The 18,593-nt window shown below is 41.7% G+C and overlaps 1 protein-coding gene across 4 annotated transcripts in view; it reads right to left on the bottom strand.

Annotated features, from left to right (window-relative positions):
* The window catches only part of ARFGAP3 (ARF GTPase activating protein 3), a 469,979-nt gene that overhangs the window by 238,417 nt on the left and 212,969 nt on the right, over positions 1 to 18,593 (bottom strand). Inside the window, exons 6-9 of one of the 4 annotated variants that reach the window (XM_078673892.1) lie at positions 11,596 to 11,701; positions 7,577 to 7,636; positions 7,185 to 7,229; positions 5,902 to 5,948 (exon numbers count right to left, since the gene is read on the bottom strand). In XM_078673892.1, the coding sequence (XP_078530018.1) occupies positions 5,902 to 5,948; positions 7,185 to 7,229; positions 7,577 to 7,636; positions 11,596 to 11,701 (258 nt within the window). The remainder of the gene's footprint in view (positions 1 to 5,901; positions 5,949 to 7,184; positions 7,230 to 7,576; positions 7,637 to 11,595; positions 11,702 to 18,593) is intronic. The other 3 variants (XM_078673893.1, XM_078673894.1, XM_078673895.1) reach the window with 3 other exon arrangements.

The following is an 18,593-nucleotide window of genomic DNA, read 5'->3' as shown; positions in this document are numbered from 1 at the left end:
TGCCTCCATTTCAAATTCAAGCCCTGCTACTGCTCATTTTGCAACTGATTACTCCACCTACACCCTTCCCCACCCAAAGAGGGAAAGCCCCACCCCCTGAAATGTGGAAAACCCCTACAGACCACGCTATCCACATTTCACCCCTCCCATCTTTTTTCCTGGGTGTCATGAATTTACACCCTGGGTGACCCCGCTGCTCCCTGTCCCCCATCAAAAAGTGGAAAAAGGAGAAAAAACAATAAAAGTCAGTCTGCGGGCATAACATACTCGCAAGGAAAATCTATTCTGCTTTTGTAGGCTGCCGATAGGTGCATTCCCTAGCCCACCCGGTTTGTAACTCTAAGAGGGGGCATCTTATATAAAACCATTACCACTGGCTATTTTCTATGCATGTTTGTGTTTACACACTGGGCCCTGCTGAAGAATATAGATAAATATACGGGACCCCCCCCCTTTTTTTTTCTTTTTGATTTTACCAAGAGGTTAGCCCCAATTCACTATACACAATTGACCATCTGAACAACATTCCCTACCCACCCAAACAAGAATATCTAGAGAGGACGCCCTAGGTGTTGCTGTCACAACCGATCGATTTATCTCTATATAGATATCAGAAATTCAGACACTGGAACCTGCAGAAATTTCCTTTAGCAAGGCCTGGGCCTCATCAAGGTCTGAAAACATGAAGAACTTTCCTTTGACCAACACCCTCAGTTTGGACTGTTGGGCGATTGATGCCTGCGCGCCCTGAGCTTTAAACAAATGCAACATTTTAACAAACTCCTTTCTCCTGCGTGCAACTACAGCAGTCATATCGGAGAATATACAGCACTGATTAGTCTCATTAACAAAGAATTGTCTCTGCTGAATAGCTTTAGTTAAAATCCTTTCCTTTATGCGGAAATCCGCACAATTCAGCAAAATCGTTCTAGGTATCGTAAAGCTTGGAAAGGGCTGCGTGGGAACTCGGTGGGCTCTTGTAATAGGAGGTCTCCCTCAAATTCGGGCAGAACGTTCTGTTTAATAATTGTGTTGATCCAAGCGAGGGGCTGAGGCCCTTCAATCCCTTCGGGGACCCCAACGATCCGGAGATTAGACCTCAGAGAGTGGTTTTCCAACTCCTCTAGCTTATTTTCAAGGTAGTTCTTTCTTTTAACCGCCTTCTTAGCCCCCCATATCGCCAGGTTCATTTGATGTTCCAAAACAGGGATTCTGGCTTCTGCCTCCTGTAGTCTGATGGGAAATCCGGTCATTACTTCCTCGATCTTTCCCAGTCTCTGATGCAGAGCCGCGATTTCCATTTTCTGTTTTTTTTTTCATTTCGCGGACCTCCTCCGAAATAAGATTGAGCATGTCGCTGATATCTAGCTGAAAGACCCCCCTGGTCTCTATATTCAGGCAGGAATCAATTGGTGGGCAGTCAGCTTCAATACTCAAATTTCCTTCTTCTGGGCCCACCTCAGCTAGCCTCGCTTCTGATGGTGCTCTCCCTTGGGATCTCAATTGGGCTGAAGGCTGAGATTGTAAGCGGGGCTGAGCAGTCATCGAGCCCACCGAAGAATCCAACATGCTCCTTCTGCCTTCAGTTCTCAGATCTTTTCCCAGATCTTGAACCTGACTAGCGTTGAAGTCAATTCCTCTGGGGTTCCAGCTAAAGCCAATCCTGTTCCCGACGATGAAACATTAAAGGCTGCGGGAAGTTTTGGGGGAGATGGTGGTGGCAGTTGTACAATGGATTTTGTTTACAAACAGTGGGAAGTCTTTTACTCTTTTTCCACCCTTCCCTGTGCCATCCAGCACAGGGCTACTTTTGTGAGTGTCTTTAGGCACAGGGGTGTTCTGAGGAGGCAACATTAATGAGACAGCGGGTTCAGCCACCTCCAGAGTAGCTCCAACTTGTTCAGCCATTAGTTCAGGTAGCCCTTCACGCGGAGGAGAGACTATGATGGACAGAGACTCCTCACCAGAATTCTCCGGAGTACTATTAAGGTCAGGGGAACTTGAGTTTTCTCCCTTGTCCCTTGCCTTATTCGCTCGGGCTGCAGCTTTTTTGACCCGGGCCGGACGTGCTTTAGCTTTAATGCGGGCTGCTATCTCTGCTTTATTACATTTAACAGTACCAACTTCCTTCTGGGGTCTACCCATTATTACAGCTGGATTATTTTACTATGGTTATGCTGTGCAGCTGTTCAGGGGGCTTCACACTCCAGTCACCAGTAGGTTGCAGTGAGAGGATTTTGCTATCTGAAGGTCGGCACTTTTATGAGTAGCAACTTTCCTACCGACAAAATAGCAACAATTTATCCTTTTAAGAGCTTGAGTAACGGCAGTGCAGTGGAATGTGGCGTAGTTTAAGCAGAGGCAGGGGCTAATTATTCCAGGTGTCCCGTGTATATGCTGCAGTGTCTCTATATTCACTTTTGTATGCTTAAAAGTAGGCACCCCTGTAGTCCCATGTAGCCAGGGCCCCCGTACCTGCTCTCGTAGCCAGCTCACCTCCTGCTCTCACCTCTGCGTTCTCTGCCTGAAGATCAAAGCCGCCACCTGCAGATCAAGCCGCCACCACCGCCGCAGCATACAGTGTCCTCTGCTCCCAGCCTGCAGCGGGTTACGATTACTACAGTCTTCACCAATTTTGCTGGCACACCATTTTTAGCCTTGACGTCTGACTCCGCGGAGACCTGAAGGGATTATGACCCACAGCCTGATATCCCTCCTTGCTTTTTATTTATTGTAATTTATTTTCACTTTCGGGGGAGAGTTACATCCGTTGAAGCAACCGATGCCGCCGTTTCTCCTTTCCTCACCCTCAACGGGTGCGTCAAAACCCGCCGAGGGAGCCCGGACCGCCCTGCCGCGAGCTGCCCGACTGGAAGACACCACAGAGAGCAGCAAGAGCGATGAGTCCCTCCGTCCACGGCACAGCCATTAGCCGCACACAGTCACGCAGCAGGACCTTGCAGGGGTAAGAATGCCAAACCCGTTACTTGGTATTTTTTGTCAAGGCGCGGAAGCACAGCTGGTATAGATGCTAGGGTCTTCATAATCCACATACCCTCTTGCCAAATGCAGTCCATAATTGATATGGCACTAACAGATTTATGGTACGGTTCCTTAAAATCGTAAACGAAACAGTTGGATTGCTTTGAAGGGAGTGGTAAAGGAAACCTTTTTGCTGCACGTTCTAAAAGATTATGAAAACCCCCTACATCCTCTGGTGGAGAGTCTACTGGAGGAGGAGTTGGTGAAGTAGGCAGAGAGATTGAGTAATGTATCCCATTCTGCGCCTGAGTCGCAAAGTTCTACCTCTTCCCATTCTTTGTCCGTAGAAACAGTTTCCTGGAGAGGAACAGGCTGGGGAGTATTTGGAAGTGACAGTCTCGTAGGAGTGGAATTCTGCAGTGTTGACCCTGTTGGAGCCGGGGAGACAGCAACAGGTACTAAAGGTAAGAAACGGTGGCGGTAATCCCCAATCATGAACTGACTATCTGAATATAAGGCAGAAGGCACTGTCAACATCACTGTCAACATCTCCTACTGATAGCACTGGCCTGGCTCAGGTTGTGAATAGTAAACTTGACCATAGCAGTCTTGCTCCTGCTCCTCATCATCATCTGGCGGATATTTGACATCCAAATCTAAAGACAATATGCAGGTCCAAAGGGGTCTACCTCTTCTGAATCCTCTTCTTCCAAAAGATGAGTGCGTAAAAGAGGTGTAATTTTACTTGTGACTCATGCTCTCGGGTAATGTCTATCTCCCCCGTATTCATTGGCGATGGTGATTTAGCTCCTGGCCTTAATGTGGATTGTCAAGGAGCCTTTGTCGAGGAGATAGTCTCCTTCGACGGCAGCGTCGACACTAACAGCAATGGGCACGACAACAGCGTGCCCTCCTCCTGCCGCATCTTCTTCCTCATAGACAACGATTCCGTCGATGTCGGTATCTTTGTCGTCGGCAGCATTGTCTGCATCGACGACGGCGCCGGCATCTGCGTCGACGACGGCGACATCTGCGTCGACGTTGACGACGGCATCTGCGTCGACGACGGCATCTGCGTCGACGACGGCATCTGCGTCGACGACGGCACCGGCATCTGCGTCGACGACGGCGCCGGCATCTGCGTCGACGACGGCTTAGTCGATGGCGGTGTCCAGAGTTGGCAGCAATGTCTTTGTTGACGATGACGACGATCTCATTGATGGCACCTTCTCCATCGGCGGATTTAAGTTCAGTGACAGCGAGGATATACTAGTCGACAATGCCTGAGGGATGGTAGACAAAATCGGGACCTGAATAGATGACAACAGGGATGTCGTTGACGCCGACAGGGCTGTGGAGAACAAGGTTGACATTGACATCCCTGAGGTTCATCCCCTTCTTGGCGACAGCAAAGACAGAGCTTATAGATGGCTGTGAAGAAGGTTTTTTAGAAGTCAGTTTTAGGCTTGGAGGTTGAGTTTTTGGCTCAGATACAGACTTACAGGGCTGTTCTTTCTTGAAAGACCCTTTATTGTGCCCGGAGGAGACGCCCTGAGAGGATTTCTTTGGGCACATTTTGAGTGGGGTTTGACAGAGTGCGATGAATCCCTCTCTTTTGAGGGAAATCTTGGATGAGGGTGACTGCTCGCTCTCAGAGTCTGACACAGGTTCAGACCTGGTCTTAATTTTTTGTAGCAAAGTAAGAAGCCTTCCCTCACAATCAGAGTTTTATTCGAGAAGGAATCCCATGCCATGTCTTGCAGTCAAACACCTTATGAGAAGGATATAAGCAATAAATGCACTCCCTGTGAGGGCCTTCCACAGACAAGTGTCACACTCTCTAAAGAGAGCCTTTTTTGCCTTTTATGACATGACTAAGTCAGATCTGTGGTAAATAACAGATATAAAGAGCAGATATATATCTGGATGAGACAATATATTGAATAAAGTCACTTCCCTGAAAGTTGAAGTCCAGAAAATCTTCTTGAAGATGAGAAAAGCAGAGCTCAGAGGAGACTCCCTAGCACAGTGTGCGGTAGAACATCTGAGGTTCGGAGCATCTCTCATGGGTGTTCTAGTGGGTAGTTGATGCGAATTGGCCAAGGCAAAACTTTGGTCTCTTCTAATACGGACTATGATAAGTTAACTGTGAGACCTAGGCCTTTTCTAGTCTATACCCATCAGTCTAATTTTATTACTACTACTATTTAAAGTACCAAGGACTCCTATCATGACGACGGGAAATTATTCAAGCACGTTAATCTATGAAAGCTCCAATACTGGAGTAAGTAGCACTGCCAAAGTCAAAAAGCAGTCTGCTGCATCGAGGGCTATATTAGGCTCATATTGTCATGATCACAAATGCAACACTTATGAAAATCCAGTCCGTTTATTCGTGAGCCACAAATCAATAAGAATAAAACTCCTATTTATGAGGATTCACTTATGAGACTGAAATTCACATTTGCCGAATGTGAAATGGCACGAAAACCAAGTCAATTGTAACTGAAGCAGAGGTTCTAGTCCTGAAAGGTCAGTGAAAAGAATAAATCTGTGGATGAGAGGTGACAGGAGTAAGAAGGAAGGAATAAAAACACACAAGAAAATAATGGGTTAAAGAAACAGTAAGTAAACCATTTTAAACGTCCAAGACATTTTTCAACCCTCGTCAATATGAGCATGACTGTACATGAGGCAGTAACAAAAAAATGTTAACAAAAAATAAAGCATTTTACAAAACAATTTGTTTACAGCCATACTAATTGTGAAGATGCTACTGTGTATTCTACATGGATGTGAGCTAAATAAGTGTTTAAACACATTTGTATTGTCATTCTGGCAAAGAAAACGTTTCACTTTCTTCCTTTGCCAGACACATTTTAGAGACAGAACTATAAAAAGAGTTTGACTTATATTTACCCCCTTCTTCACTTGATTTGGCTTCTTTTTTATAATGGAGGTTGTATCTATGAATAAAAATCAGAATTTTAGCAATATAACAAAGGAATCTGCAAAGATGTACTACGTGCAATTTTTAAAAGTTTTAAAGCATAATAATTATGCGTGTGGCGTCTTGCAAAGAGCATCTTAAGATAATGTTGCATTGTATATACCACATGCAAGTTACTTATGAAAGCACAGAAAACGAAACTGTAGTTTAAACAGCTGCAAGGGAGACCAAGGCAAAACCCCTTATTTCCTTAAAAAATCAGTTAGATAAAAATATTACGCAAAATCGCAAAGTCAAAAATCCTATTTGAGATCAACCACTATACAACTCAGCCCGGCATATGTTTAATAGCTAGCAAAAGATGAAAGGAAAGGACAGCCAGCAAACCCATTCCGCACAGTTCAACAGATAAATAATAATGTAGCCAAGCATGATGCTGGAGTGCCCTAGTAAGCTTGGGACATTCCTCTATTCTTAAAAGAAAAAACACCATTTGTGGTACTCTGCATGTCACAAAAGTGACAATCACATCAGTCTTCCTTTTAAGCATATTGTGTCATCGCAGAAGAGGAAAACCGTTCTTCTTAAATATTACATTCATTTCCCAAATCACGTATTCGGTCTGCTGCTATTGAAACAGTTGGGGGGTGGGGGGGCAGGATGAAGAGGGGGCGGCGGGTTTCCCAGCTTAATAACGGTTATGTGTGACTTTAAGCATTGCAGATTTTTCCATCCAGCACACCTATGAGTGCCTTTTAATTTCTGGAACGTAGCTAAAAATTATCCTGGTTCATTTACATTTTCATATGATTTTGCTTATAACATAGCACACCCCACTCCTCCTCTCACCCTCTCAGAAAGGTTGCTAAAATGTAATATGTCTTTCTCCAGCTGCAGTACCCATAGCAGTGAGCCTCTCTGCTACTGATAAAACACACTTCTTATCAAGCAGCTTGGCAGGATTGAGCATACTATCACACGCATGTACACAGGTCTAGCCCGTTACACACTTTTTAATTCCAAAAAATGTAATATTTAAAAATATGACAATTGAGCAGGTTAAATGGATCAATATATGATACATCTATGATTACGATAGAATGAAAAAACCTGAGAGAAAGAGGAATTCTTTACACAGAAGAATTGGGTGCAGAGTAAATCGCATGCAGTGAATTACAGTGCGCCTCTGCACCGGTGTGTGCAGAGCATAACAGAAGCAGCCCAACAGAAGATCACTTATACTAATGGTCACCTTTGTTAGGTGTCGTTCCTGCTGAATTAAAATTCACTGTGTCAGCTACAAGAAAAATAGACAAATAGTTCAAACAGTTTTAATCACAATTTTGCCAATAAAACTGCTGCATTGATATTATGCTTTGGATAATAGTTTTAAACAAAATCACTAAGTTTTCACACAGTTTTTTTAAAACTCAACTGCAATATCTATCACAATGTTCCGCCGGTCATTCTCCATAATTACAGTTGTTTAAGGCTTTATGGAAGCCATGATCGACTCAATTAGATGAAAGACCAGCACTTCATTGGACAGCACTGTGATAAACAGTCTTCTGAAGCATGCAATCTACACATGCAGACAATTACATTCAAATATTTAAATCATCAACAACGTTATGCTGAGTTTACCTAATGCAGCTTTTGGCGACATACTGAGGCAATCGACACTCGGTCCAATGTCAGACTCTCCTGAAATAGCAATATTCAAAGAAATAAGTACATGAAAGAAAGCATTATTTTGCCGCCTTTCCACCCACATGCTACCCACAATTCCGTTAACAGTTTACTTTAAAATAAGTCTCACTACACTGTAAGGATTTAAATCATCTAAGCAGTGCTTGAAATGGATAAATAGAAGTGCAGGTACTCTGTACCAGAGTACCTGCTTGTTTCTAAGAAGTGCTGGTACTCTCCAATTAAAAGTATAGCATTTCTCATGAGAAGTGCCGGTACTCTCCCTCTCAAAATAAAAAAGTGCTGGTACTCCGTACCGGACATTACCGGCCCATTTAAAGCATTGCATCTAAGACAATATGAAAATCAGTACTCCATATTATGAAAGGTACCCTTTCACGAGAAGGAATCAATCCTTGGTAATCTGTTCAGCTATTATTTGGATCACATATGATGTCTTAGCTGGACTTGGCTATTCTATCTGAAACTATACTTGTGCTATACGGTAATAATTTTTGAAGCAGGCTCAGAGTTTCATATAGTCTTACGGCTAACAGCATTTCAGGGGAATCTGAAATATTCATCATGAAGATTACATTACAGGAGATTTACGGTCAACAACAAAATATTAAATAAGAAACGAGTTATTTATCTGCAACTCCAGTTCTCCAACATTGGCTTCTTTTATATATTCACATGCTTGAATCATTCCCCGTCGTCAGACTGGGTATCCCCATACATTAAAATAGCTGTATACAATGTAAAATATATACCAAGCAGTATATTATGTAAAATGGCCATAGGTCTGAAACAACATAGGAGGATTAATAATGCATCCACCTCATTTCGAAGAACCCAAACTCCAGCCACTCCTACTCTCCTAGAGGCCACCATACTTCATAGCACAAGTGTGAAAATAAAATACAATGAGTCTCTGACAAGGGAGGAGGAAGGGTCACATGTGAATATATGAAAGATACCAATGTTGGAGAACTGGAGTTACTGGTAAGTAACTCATTTATTCTACAACATTGGATTTTTTTATATATTCACTTGCTTGAATCAGATTAGCAAGCAGTACACATTATGAAATGCAACAAAGCGGGAAGCCCCTCATTTTTGGTGAAAGAGGTTTCTTAGTACTGCCTGTCCCACTGCTGCATCCGCTACTGCGTCCACATCTATCCAGTAATGCTTCGTGAAAGTATGCCTGCTCCTCTAGGTGGCTGAAAGGCAGCGGTCACTCGAAGGCACTCCAGCATAGAGTGCTGCAGTTGATGCAATGCCCCTGGTGGAATGCACCCTCACTCTTACCTGGAAAGGATGGTTGGGTTCTGAATGACAGACAGCAATACAGGCTGAAAGCCAACATGCTATTCCCAGTTTGCCCAGGGCTTGGCTTTTTCGTGGATGTGCAAATGATACAAATAGCTGCTCTGATGTGCGTATGTCCTATGTTTTGTCTACACATAATTTGAGACATCTAAGCATGTCTAGAGAGTGTAATGATCTTTCTGCTGTTGAAGATGGCTTAGGAAAGAAGGATCTAAGAATAACAGGCTCATTCAAATGGAAGTCAGTTGGCACATTAGGAATACATTTAGGATTAGTTCCGAGTATCACTTTGTCCTTAGTGAATCGGAGAAAAGGATGTCAGAGCCAGCTGTCTTCCATGAAACAAATGTTAAATCTGCTCTATGTATAGGCTTAAAAGGAGGTAACATCAGCTGACTGAGAACTGTATTAAGTTCCCAAAGAACCTGTAGGATGTCAGAGGTGGAAATGCTCTAAAAAGCCCTATCAAACGGTTTAATGATTATTTGGGAAAACAAAGTAAACGTCAAACTGTCTGTACTTCTAAATCTCAATACTTCAGCCAGATGGACCCAGACTGAACAATATTTAAGACAACTTTTGGCAACACTTAATAAGTAAGGCAGGATCTGAGAAGGGTTGATTTGAAGCGGATGATGACTATTATTCCTGCACCAGACACAGAATTGTTTCCGTTTAGTGTTGAAAGTCTGATTAGTAGCTGAAGCACGAGCCTGCGCTAGAATCGGTTTACACTCTAGCGATAGATCCAAATGGCCAAATCTAGGCTGTCAAGTTCAGTGACTTTGGATCGTGGTGGAGAATCTCTCCATGAAGTCTAAAAAACATGCTTGGATGCATCTTCAAAGGAATGGCTGGACGTACTGCCACCTGCAGCAGCTCGCTTTACCAGTACAGTACTGGTGAGGCCAGGCCGCAGCAATGAGGATCAGAGTGCAATGTTCTGCTTTTGCCTTCTTCAACACCCTTGGGATCATGGGAAGAGCAGGAAAGGCACAGGCAAATATCTTGAATCAACTGATCGAAAGAGCATTTCCCATTATCCCTGGATGCCAGAACCTGCTTGCAAAGCACAGGCATTTCCTGTTATTTGGAGTGGCAAACAGATTAATTGTAGGGTGATCCCAGTGATTGAAAATGTAAGCCACCTTCTTCAGTTCTAGTTCCCACTTGAGACAATCTTTCTTTTGCCAGCTTTGCGTATCGGTCTGGTCGTTCTGGCAGCCTGGAAGACGCCCACAGCAATGTCTATCCTGTGAAAAATGGGTCAGTTCCACAGCAGCCGAGCTTCTTATGAAAGAAGCCTGGACTGCATTCCTCCTTGCTTGGCACTGTATTATATGGCTGTTGTGTTGTCTGTTCTTACTAGCACTGGCTGACCTGCCAACCTAGGAAGGAAAGTCTTATGGCGCAGAGATCCAACATATTGATGTCAAGCTTTTTCTCTGCATCTGACCAAAGACCTCTTGTTGAAAACTCTTGCATGCAGTAGGTTCTTCACCTCATGAATGTAAACCAGCTCGAAGTCAAGGACCCACAATGGATGACCCGCCCCAAGGTTGAAAGCAACATTAAAATGGAAAACCTCTTAGCTAGTTCCACGGGTTAGTGTAGGCTCTCCAACAAAGAACATGAGTCCTCAAAATTACCTAGAGAGCTGTATCCCTAACAAGATCTGGACCAACAGCAAGCTCGCTGGCCTTTCTGTCCACTGGAGACGAAGACTCAAACCAAACAAATAGAAACAGGATCTAGATGCAGAAACCCTCAAAACAGAAGTAAACCTCAGAACATAGCATGTCGGATCCATGCCAAAGGGAGCGGACGAAAAGGAATGGACATCAAAGTGCTGGGTGGGGCCACATATTGTTCTGTGACACTGTGGCATGGGAGATCACGTTTGGTGTTTTCAGGAGATTCCAAAGATGAGGAATCTGCAGGTACATGTATCTATTAGAGTACAGTTCACGCACTCAGTCATCAGTTCTCAGACTTCTTTTCAAGTTGTGAACCTACATATATATCATAATAGAGGCAAGACCTATCTAAGTCAATGTGACTTGAAATGGAAGCGAACAAATAACATTTTGATCAATATAGAGTAGCAGCTACGAAATGCTCCAGCACTCACAGTTACAAGGCTGTTAAGTGCAGGTATAATATTGTCCACATATTCCAAAAGTGCCACCAATTGTCAGATGCAGCTAAAGAACATATATGTCTTTACATCGTGGAGAGGTAAAGCCTCATTAAACACTACAAAAACCAGATTTTTCTATGTTTTTAGAAATTGACATGGGAACCTCTAGTATTGATTCTATCACTGAAATTCAAGCATCTAGCCAAATAACCTGCTTAAGGCAGAAGCTCTCATTATTGAACTTGCTACAACCTGCACTGAAGAATGACAACTGAAGTACCATGCAGAAAAGTTGACAAATCTTCGCTACTAAACAAGATAATTTATGACTTCATAGTGAAAGAGTGTTTTATGTTGTCTGTCATCATGAAGAGTATTCACAGCTATGTATGAATTTTCAAAATCATAACTTTAGCCACATGCAAATCACAAAATACACAAGATAGTAAGTGGTCCACAAGCAGGAAGGCCCCAATTGCAAGATAAAAAATGCAATCACCTGTATCCAGAAGTGTACCTTCATTATTATCAGTGATTCTTTCTGTGGAGGGTTCCATTAGGACATAGTTTTCCAACTGCGATGAATCCCCACCAGTACTACGAACCTAAAAAAATGCATCATACAAAAAATGCCATTCAGTAATAAACTAATATTATACATAGCAGTTAAAGAGTCAAACAAAAAAGCACCTATAAAACAAATTTAAAGATGGTAACTGTGATGAACGTTCTTCTTCAAGTGTCTCATTACTATTAACACAGCTAAATTTCATACCTGTATTCAGAGAGAAAAAAAGTGAAAGAGAGGGAGGGAGTAACCCAAGAGTAAAGCAATGCAACTAAAGGAGGATAAGAATGAAAAAGTGAGATTATATTTCTTTTGTGGCAGTCCCTATTTAGCAAATGCTGAGCACTCCTTTGAGGTGACGGCACTGGTTATGAACTCGGAGTTTTAGAGATTTTCTTTGCAGTTCTGAAATTACAAAGGAGGAGTGATTAGGAGAGCACACAAGTAGCCAATATAGTAAAATTAGCACTGCAGTCATGAATGAAAGTTATGCTGGATAGATGGATCTGTAAGTATTGAAAACTGTGGAGGGTCTAAAGTTGCCAACATTTCAGATATAGTTTAAGGGGTAAATATCAAGGAAAGATTTCCCTCAATCAAACTGGGAGAGCTAGGGGGACATGTTGTGTTGATAGTGGTTTGTATAGCAAGCACAAAATACAGTGAGAAATTACAGTGAGTTTGGATTATGTTTTGTTGAAGGGGGATGGCATTTCTTAGTTGGGCACACCAACAGGATCTCAAGATGGTTGGATACTGGTGTAGTTGTTCAATATTGAGCTGCCTTAGAGGAGGATATGGGAATAAAGGGCAGTATTCTGACGTTTTTCTAATGCACTATAGTTTGTTTGAATTGTTATAGTCATGGGACCAAACTGAAGGAAGGGCATAAAAGTCATATTTTAGGCAATAAAAGAGATGCAATGTTGTTTTAGTGGATTTGTAGCTACAGCAGATAGGTTGGTGCTCACAGCAGTGAACAGTACAGGTCGATAGGTTTCAATTTCCTGGAACATCTTGAGCTAACTAAAAGAAAGCAATGACTTCTTGCTGATTATTGCTGGCCAGGCGTGGACAAAAATTGGAAAGGGTCATTCAAAACTACTCCGAATGTTACTATCGATAGCACTGTATGTGTGAAAATGCTGTATTTGCCATTGTATTAGATAAGATTAGACAGTTAATAGTTCGGTAAATGTACCCCAATACATTCTTGTGTTGTCTGATGACTTTTCAGAGAGGCCATAAACCAGATGCACTTAATAAAATAATGGAGGTGTCACAATAAGTCTGAAGGTAACAATCAGCAGAGAAGGCTTTCTCAGTGTACCCCTACAGATATCGAAGTCCATCTGAGATCTGCATGAATAAATTATGAACAGTGCAATAACAGTATTGAAAATAAGAAAGGTAGTAGGAAGGTAAGAAGTTGGTAGAATGTTCAACAATTTGAAGGATTTTTATGATATCTGGAAGAGACTCGAATGACCAGGCAGTGTGCAGGCTATCAGGCTGAGAAGACTTACAGAGAACACTCAATGAGCAAGACAGGAAACCAAACACTAATGTTTATTTTGAGTAGTTGGAGAAAGCTGGAAGGGAGAACCATCCTGACAACTGATGAAAACAAAGATGCAAGGAAGGAACAGAAGAGAGAAAAGTTGAGATATGATGAGAATTCGTGGCTGGTTTGATAAAGAATAGTGATGTGACCAACTTTCAAAGACATCAGGCAAGAACATCAAGAGACAAAGCTATCCATTGTTATGTAGCTCTTATATGCATTTGTTTGTGTATCTGAAATGAGAAAGAATAGCATACTTGAAGTGAAAGTATACATCAATTAGCTTGCCCCTCAAGGATGTGTATTGCCCATTTCTCAGCAAATTTATAGTATTTGATGACAGAGTGCAGGGTGATCTAAGATATGAGGTTAAAGAATGTACAGTGATGATAATCTGCTTTCAAAAGAATTGGAAGTTGATAGACTGTGGCGAATGTGATAGATTTTAACCTATTTAACAAAAAGCATTCCTAGTTCATATGGCCCACAATCCTGCTGCCTGCTTCTGACAGGGTGTTTGTTACCTGCTGTCATGCTTCCTGCTGCCTTCAATTTTTTTTTTTTTACCAAAGTGTGGACCTGGCATCTACAAAGATTGCCACTACATCCCAGAACACACTGACTGGGCAATGAATTGAACTGAAATAGAGTGAGACCACTGCCTCATCATGCAAGTACAATATTGAGGTGTACAGTTACTGTAAGGATTTACTGCACGTTTGGTGCCATGTCCTGCTACTTTAATCAACTTTGTTTTGTGGCAAGCGACAAACTACGAAATACAGCTGTGCAAAAGTAAGCATGATTTATACTTTGTGAACTGATTGCAGCTGTTGCGCATGTCATTCGAAGCGATGTTCAGTGAGAATGTATTTGCTACCACAACGCTTGGATTTTCCACGCACACAGGCTCCTCAGTTTCTAAGTGAAACTAATTTAGTCCGCTGTTTTCATTTAAATTGAGACCGGTTGGGAGTCTGGGCCGTTTGGACCTCGCACAGTCTTTCCAAATGGAGTCACCAGACAAGCTTTCCACACAGGAGCTTACCTTCTTCCTCAAGTAGTGTGGAGCCCTTGTCCAATGTCATTATTGGTATGATACGCTTGGACGGTTGCAAAATGCTTTTCAGCTGCAACGCGCCTTGAGCCATCCACTGCAACGCCATTGGTGTGCAGCCATCTTGCGGTTATAGTCTTCATGCATATCTCTGGGGTTTCGAGTTCCAGTAGACTCGGTTAGGTTAGAGATGAGTAAGTTTATTGATGTTAGATATATTTTCCAGTAAAGATGTAATAAGGCCCCACCAGGAGCATCCTCTCTGCTGCTCAGCCCAAGATCTAACCGACACTCCACCTCACAGAAACCCTAACATTCCAGTGACATCACCATCCACACCAAATCAGGATGTGTCAGAGTAATGTTCATTCACAATCGCATAAGGACTATGAAGCAGTATAAAAGGGGGAGAGAAGCAGTAAAAGAAAACAAAAGGAACACGTTGAGGCTGTAGTTTGCCCTTAAGAAGAAGCCATTTATTTTGATTCTGCACAGAATGAGAACACTGGATAAAATAGTGGTCGTCTATGAGGAAAAGAAGCCAAAAGAAGAGATTTGTGCATAGCAGTAACTTTTGCAAAATGTTCGCTGGAGAATGGAAGCATACTTCCGGTCCGGAGCCTTCCTTTAATGAAGAAAGTTACTTCAAAGAGAACACAGAGTAAGCAGTTGAAACAAATTAATGATGTTATAAGCGGAAGGATGGTACTCCCATTGCAAAAGAGGAGATTGTAGCTAGGAATGTTGAAGGAGTGATAGCTGAAGAGGTATAGAGAAGGAGTAGACAGACCCCTGTGTACAAATGGAACTGTACTAGTATTTTCAGTGTTCGGCAGGAATCAATTGACATATTGGGAACTTTCCTTCATATGTTTCCCTGAAAAAAATCTGAAAAAGAAAATAAGCATGTTGCAAGGATTATAGCTCCATGCAAAGTGAGGAAGTCTAAAATTTACAAGGACATTCACTAGCACGTCGGCCAAAGAAAGTGTGCCAAACCACCTTTCATCATTTCAGAATGTTAGCTGTTCACCACTCTACAATGTGAACATTAGTTAGGCAACTTTACTTAATCAAAACTCCTGCCTTATGTTTAGGAGAAATGAATAGAGCTCTTTTTCATGGTACAGTAGCAGAGGTAGAACAAGTTTGTGAAGATATTCAGGTTCATTCTTTATTCAAAGAAAATAAGTGTAGATAAAATGAGGAGTTGGCATGTGCATGTGTAGAGGAACAGGACACAGGTATTAGTGTTGATAACTTTACTGAAGAGGTTAGGAAGTTTAACACCGTTTCTTCAGGGAAACCAAACTGTGTTTGTATACGTTGTTGACGCCCTCAATACAAAAGTCAAACAGGTAATGTTGTTGTGTATTCAGAAACTTTAGAATAGATCAGAGATAAGTGGCAAGGATTTGCTGCTTACTTATTTGTATATGAACGGTTTGATTTGTCCACACAGCAAATTAGATTTAAGTACTGCTACGATAAGTTACAGGATAATAAAATTCCAGCTAGAGCAGTACATAACAAGTTAGAATTGGTTTAAATGCCACAAGAAATTTGAGATTCTCATACAATGTATACATTTTTTCCAAGCTTTAGTTTGTATGGAACCAAAAACTTGGAAATTACCTCCAACAGAGCTACAGAAAGGTCTTAAAGGTAGAGTCGTGTACTTGCCATTAGATTTAAAAAATAATATTGACACTGTTGGAGTGGAGAGAGATTTTGATGATCGACTTATTAGTCTAGTAAATGGTGTTCCTACGAAAAACAAAACGCCAAGAGTTAGTGGATGCTAAAAAAGTGTTTTTTATATGAAAAAAGCAAAATGATACCTGGTACAAAATAATATTTATTATAAAAAAAAGCTCATGTTATTCACGATATAACACATATAGAGGATGAAACATTACCATTAAGTGGTCAGATTGAAAAGGTGGTTTGATTGATATCAGAAGAAATTTATGAACACTATAGAATCCATCCTCTGCATTCTAAAGAAGTAATTGGTGATGCTATTATCCGGTTTCAAATGAAGCAAACAAAAGGACCTCCCATAAATATGTGGGAGAAAAGCTGAGGGGCTCGCTGTTTTCCACAATTGTTTTCCACTGGAGAAGTGGATGCAATGATGACCGCCACATACAGATGCCAGCAGATGAATACAATTTAACCAGATTATATTCAAAGGCTCCTAGATTTCACCAGTGTATTCCATACATATGCCATCTTCTGTTTGACAGTGAATTGTCTGGACTTTCATATGCTGTAAAACATATTCTACAGACCAGAGTAAATCTTCAAAACCTTTCTGTAAATGAGTTAGTTGACAAAGTTTATTGAAATGATGAAAAGTTGGAATACAGCTTGATTAATTTGATGGTGTGCAAATGTGGCACCAATAAGTATTAGTATTGTTGTCACGTTAAGCTGAAAAGTATGTTGAGAAACCTAGATGCAACTATATGGCTCTGACATTCTGTTGTGCGAAGCACGCTGGGAACACCTGCTTGAATATCTGATAGAAGCAAACTCTCACATTAAAGACATCAAAGTGAAGGCAGCGGGAGAAATTTGCTCCTTGAATCCCGCTGTTTGCAGATATTTTAACCACAGGTTTCAAGCTATGATGCCTTTCATCTGCAACAAAACAAATCCTCCTCTTGGTGAAGTAACTGTTTCGTTAGCCGCAAAGAGTACGGAGCAAGAGGTGCTCCTCATATTCCAATGCTTTTGTGGATAAAAGAAGACCCAAAATTTGGAACAGAGAGTGATGAGTCTGTCCTGTCCTTCATAGAACTGTATGTGATGTGCCATCCCAAAAGAGGGTGTGAAAAAGGTTGAGACCAAAAGTTCTGTGCTTTCAAACTCAGATGTGGGGAATACTGAAGTCACAAATACAGATGCAAAGGTAAATTTTACACAAGCTGTTTTGGATTCCCGCGACCCATCATTTCACAAGGAAGAGTAAACAGCTTTTTATCTGTAGTCATAGACATATACCGACACCCAAATTACCAAAAAACACACACAACCTGTGAAGAACAGAGACCTCGAAGTATACTAATGACTATAATCTAGTCCTTCTGCAAATGTGTAATGCAACTATATATATATATATATATATATATATATATATATATATATATATATATATATATATATATATATATATATATATATATATATGTGTTGTTGCAGACAACTCCATCACTGTTGCTCATCATGTCAAATCATACATTACTAACTCAGATATGGGAGGAGATTTCTGAAGAAATTGTATAGCTTCTGCTTGAAAATGCATTTCCAGGCAGAGATAGGGTCCTATGAGTGGTCAAATCAGTTGAGCTTAGCTAGTCCGTTCTCAGTCAAGGAGGATTGTTTGGGTAAGTCTAGGCCCAGTCGCGTAAAAAAACTTGAGGGGCCCTCCCCCCTCCAAAGTGCATGGGGGAGGCACGCCACGCTCCGGACCCAGTCAGGAGATCTCAGGCCCGCCCATGTACAGTGCCTGGGAGGAGGGGTGGGGGAGGGCTGGAGAGCTCAGCTCCACCGCACAATTGTCACACCACTGTCTAGGCCTCCCAAGCAAGCGAACTAGAGTGCTGAACGCTTTTGGGAATTCAGTACCCAGCAGAGTTCAATCCGGAGAGCACAGATATGGTGAAATCACATATGTTGGACAAATACTATCCAAGAAGGAGTCTACACCTAGATGTACATTTATGAAGTACTTTAACACTACAGATATAGAAGCAATGTAATGGAAAACAATGAAGAACAAAAATATGCGGAAGTTGGATGGGACAGTTGTTTGTTGAGACACAGCAAAGGAAATCTGATTAACTACAGAAAACTAAGTTGCCAAACTTGAGACAGTAGAGAGTTTTTCTATTTGGCACTTCAACAACTGTTCAAACCTTGGTGTGCTGAATCAGAACTACTTGGAGCCTATGACTGCTACAAAGATTCTTTTAACGCTGTAAAAGACAGCAGTTCGGTGTTCAGTCTTTCCAAATTCCTTGCAAATGTTGAAAGATGAGATTGAACAAGAAGAAACCATTGCCACTTAGGTAGCCAAGGAGTGTTCACAAAGCCGTCAAAGTTCTGGACCACTGAGTCAAGATCCTCTTGGACAAGCAGTTATTCAAACTGAAGTATCCATAGCCATGAATGAGGTGGAGACTACAATGCAACAAGCAAGCGAGGAAAGTATTGATTTCAACCACGTAGTAGCACAACTGAATGACGAACAGAAAGAAATGTATAGCGAAGTAAAAGATAAAACGAAGCATGAATTTCTGC

The sequence above is a fragment of the Lissotriton helveticus genome, chromosome 1_1 (genome assembly GCF_964261635.1).
Source record: "Lissotriton helveticus chromosome 1_1, aLisHel1.1, whole genome shotgun sequence".
NCBI classification, from domain to species: domain Eukaryota; kingdom Metazoa; phylum Chordata; class Amphibia; order Caudata; family Salamandridae; genus Lissotriton; species Lissotriton helveticus.
Note: the sequence above shows the minus strand (reverse complement) of the source record. Positions and strands in the feature narration are given on the sequence as shown.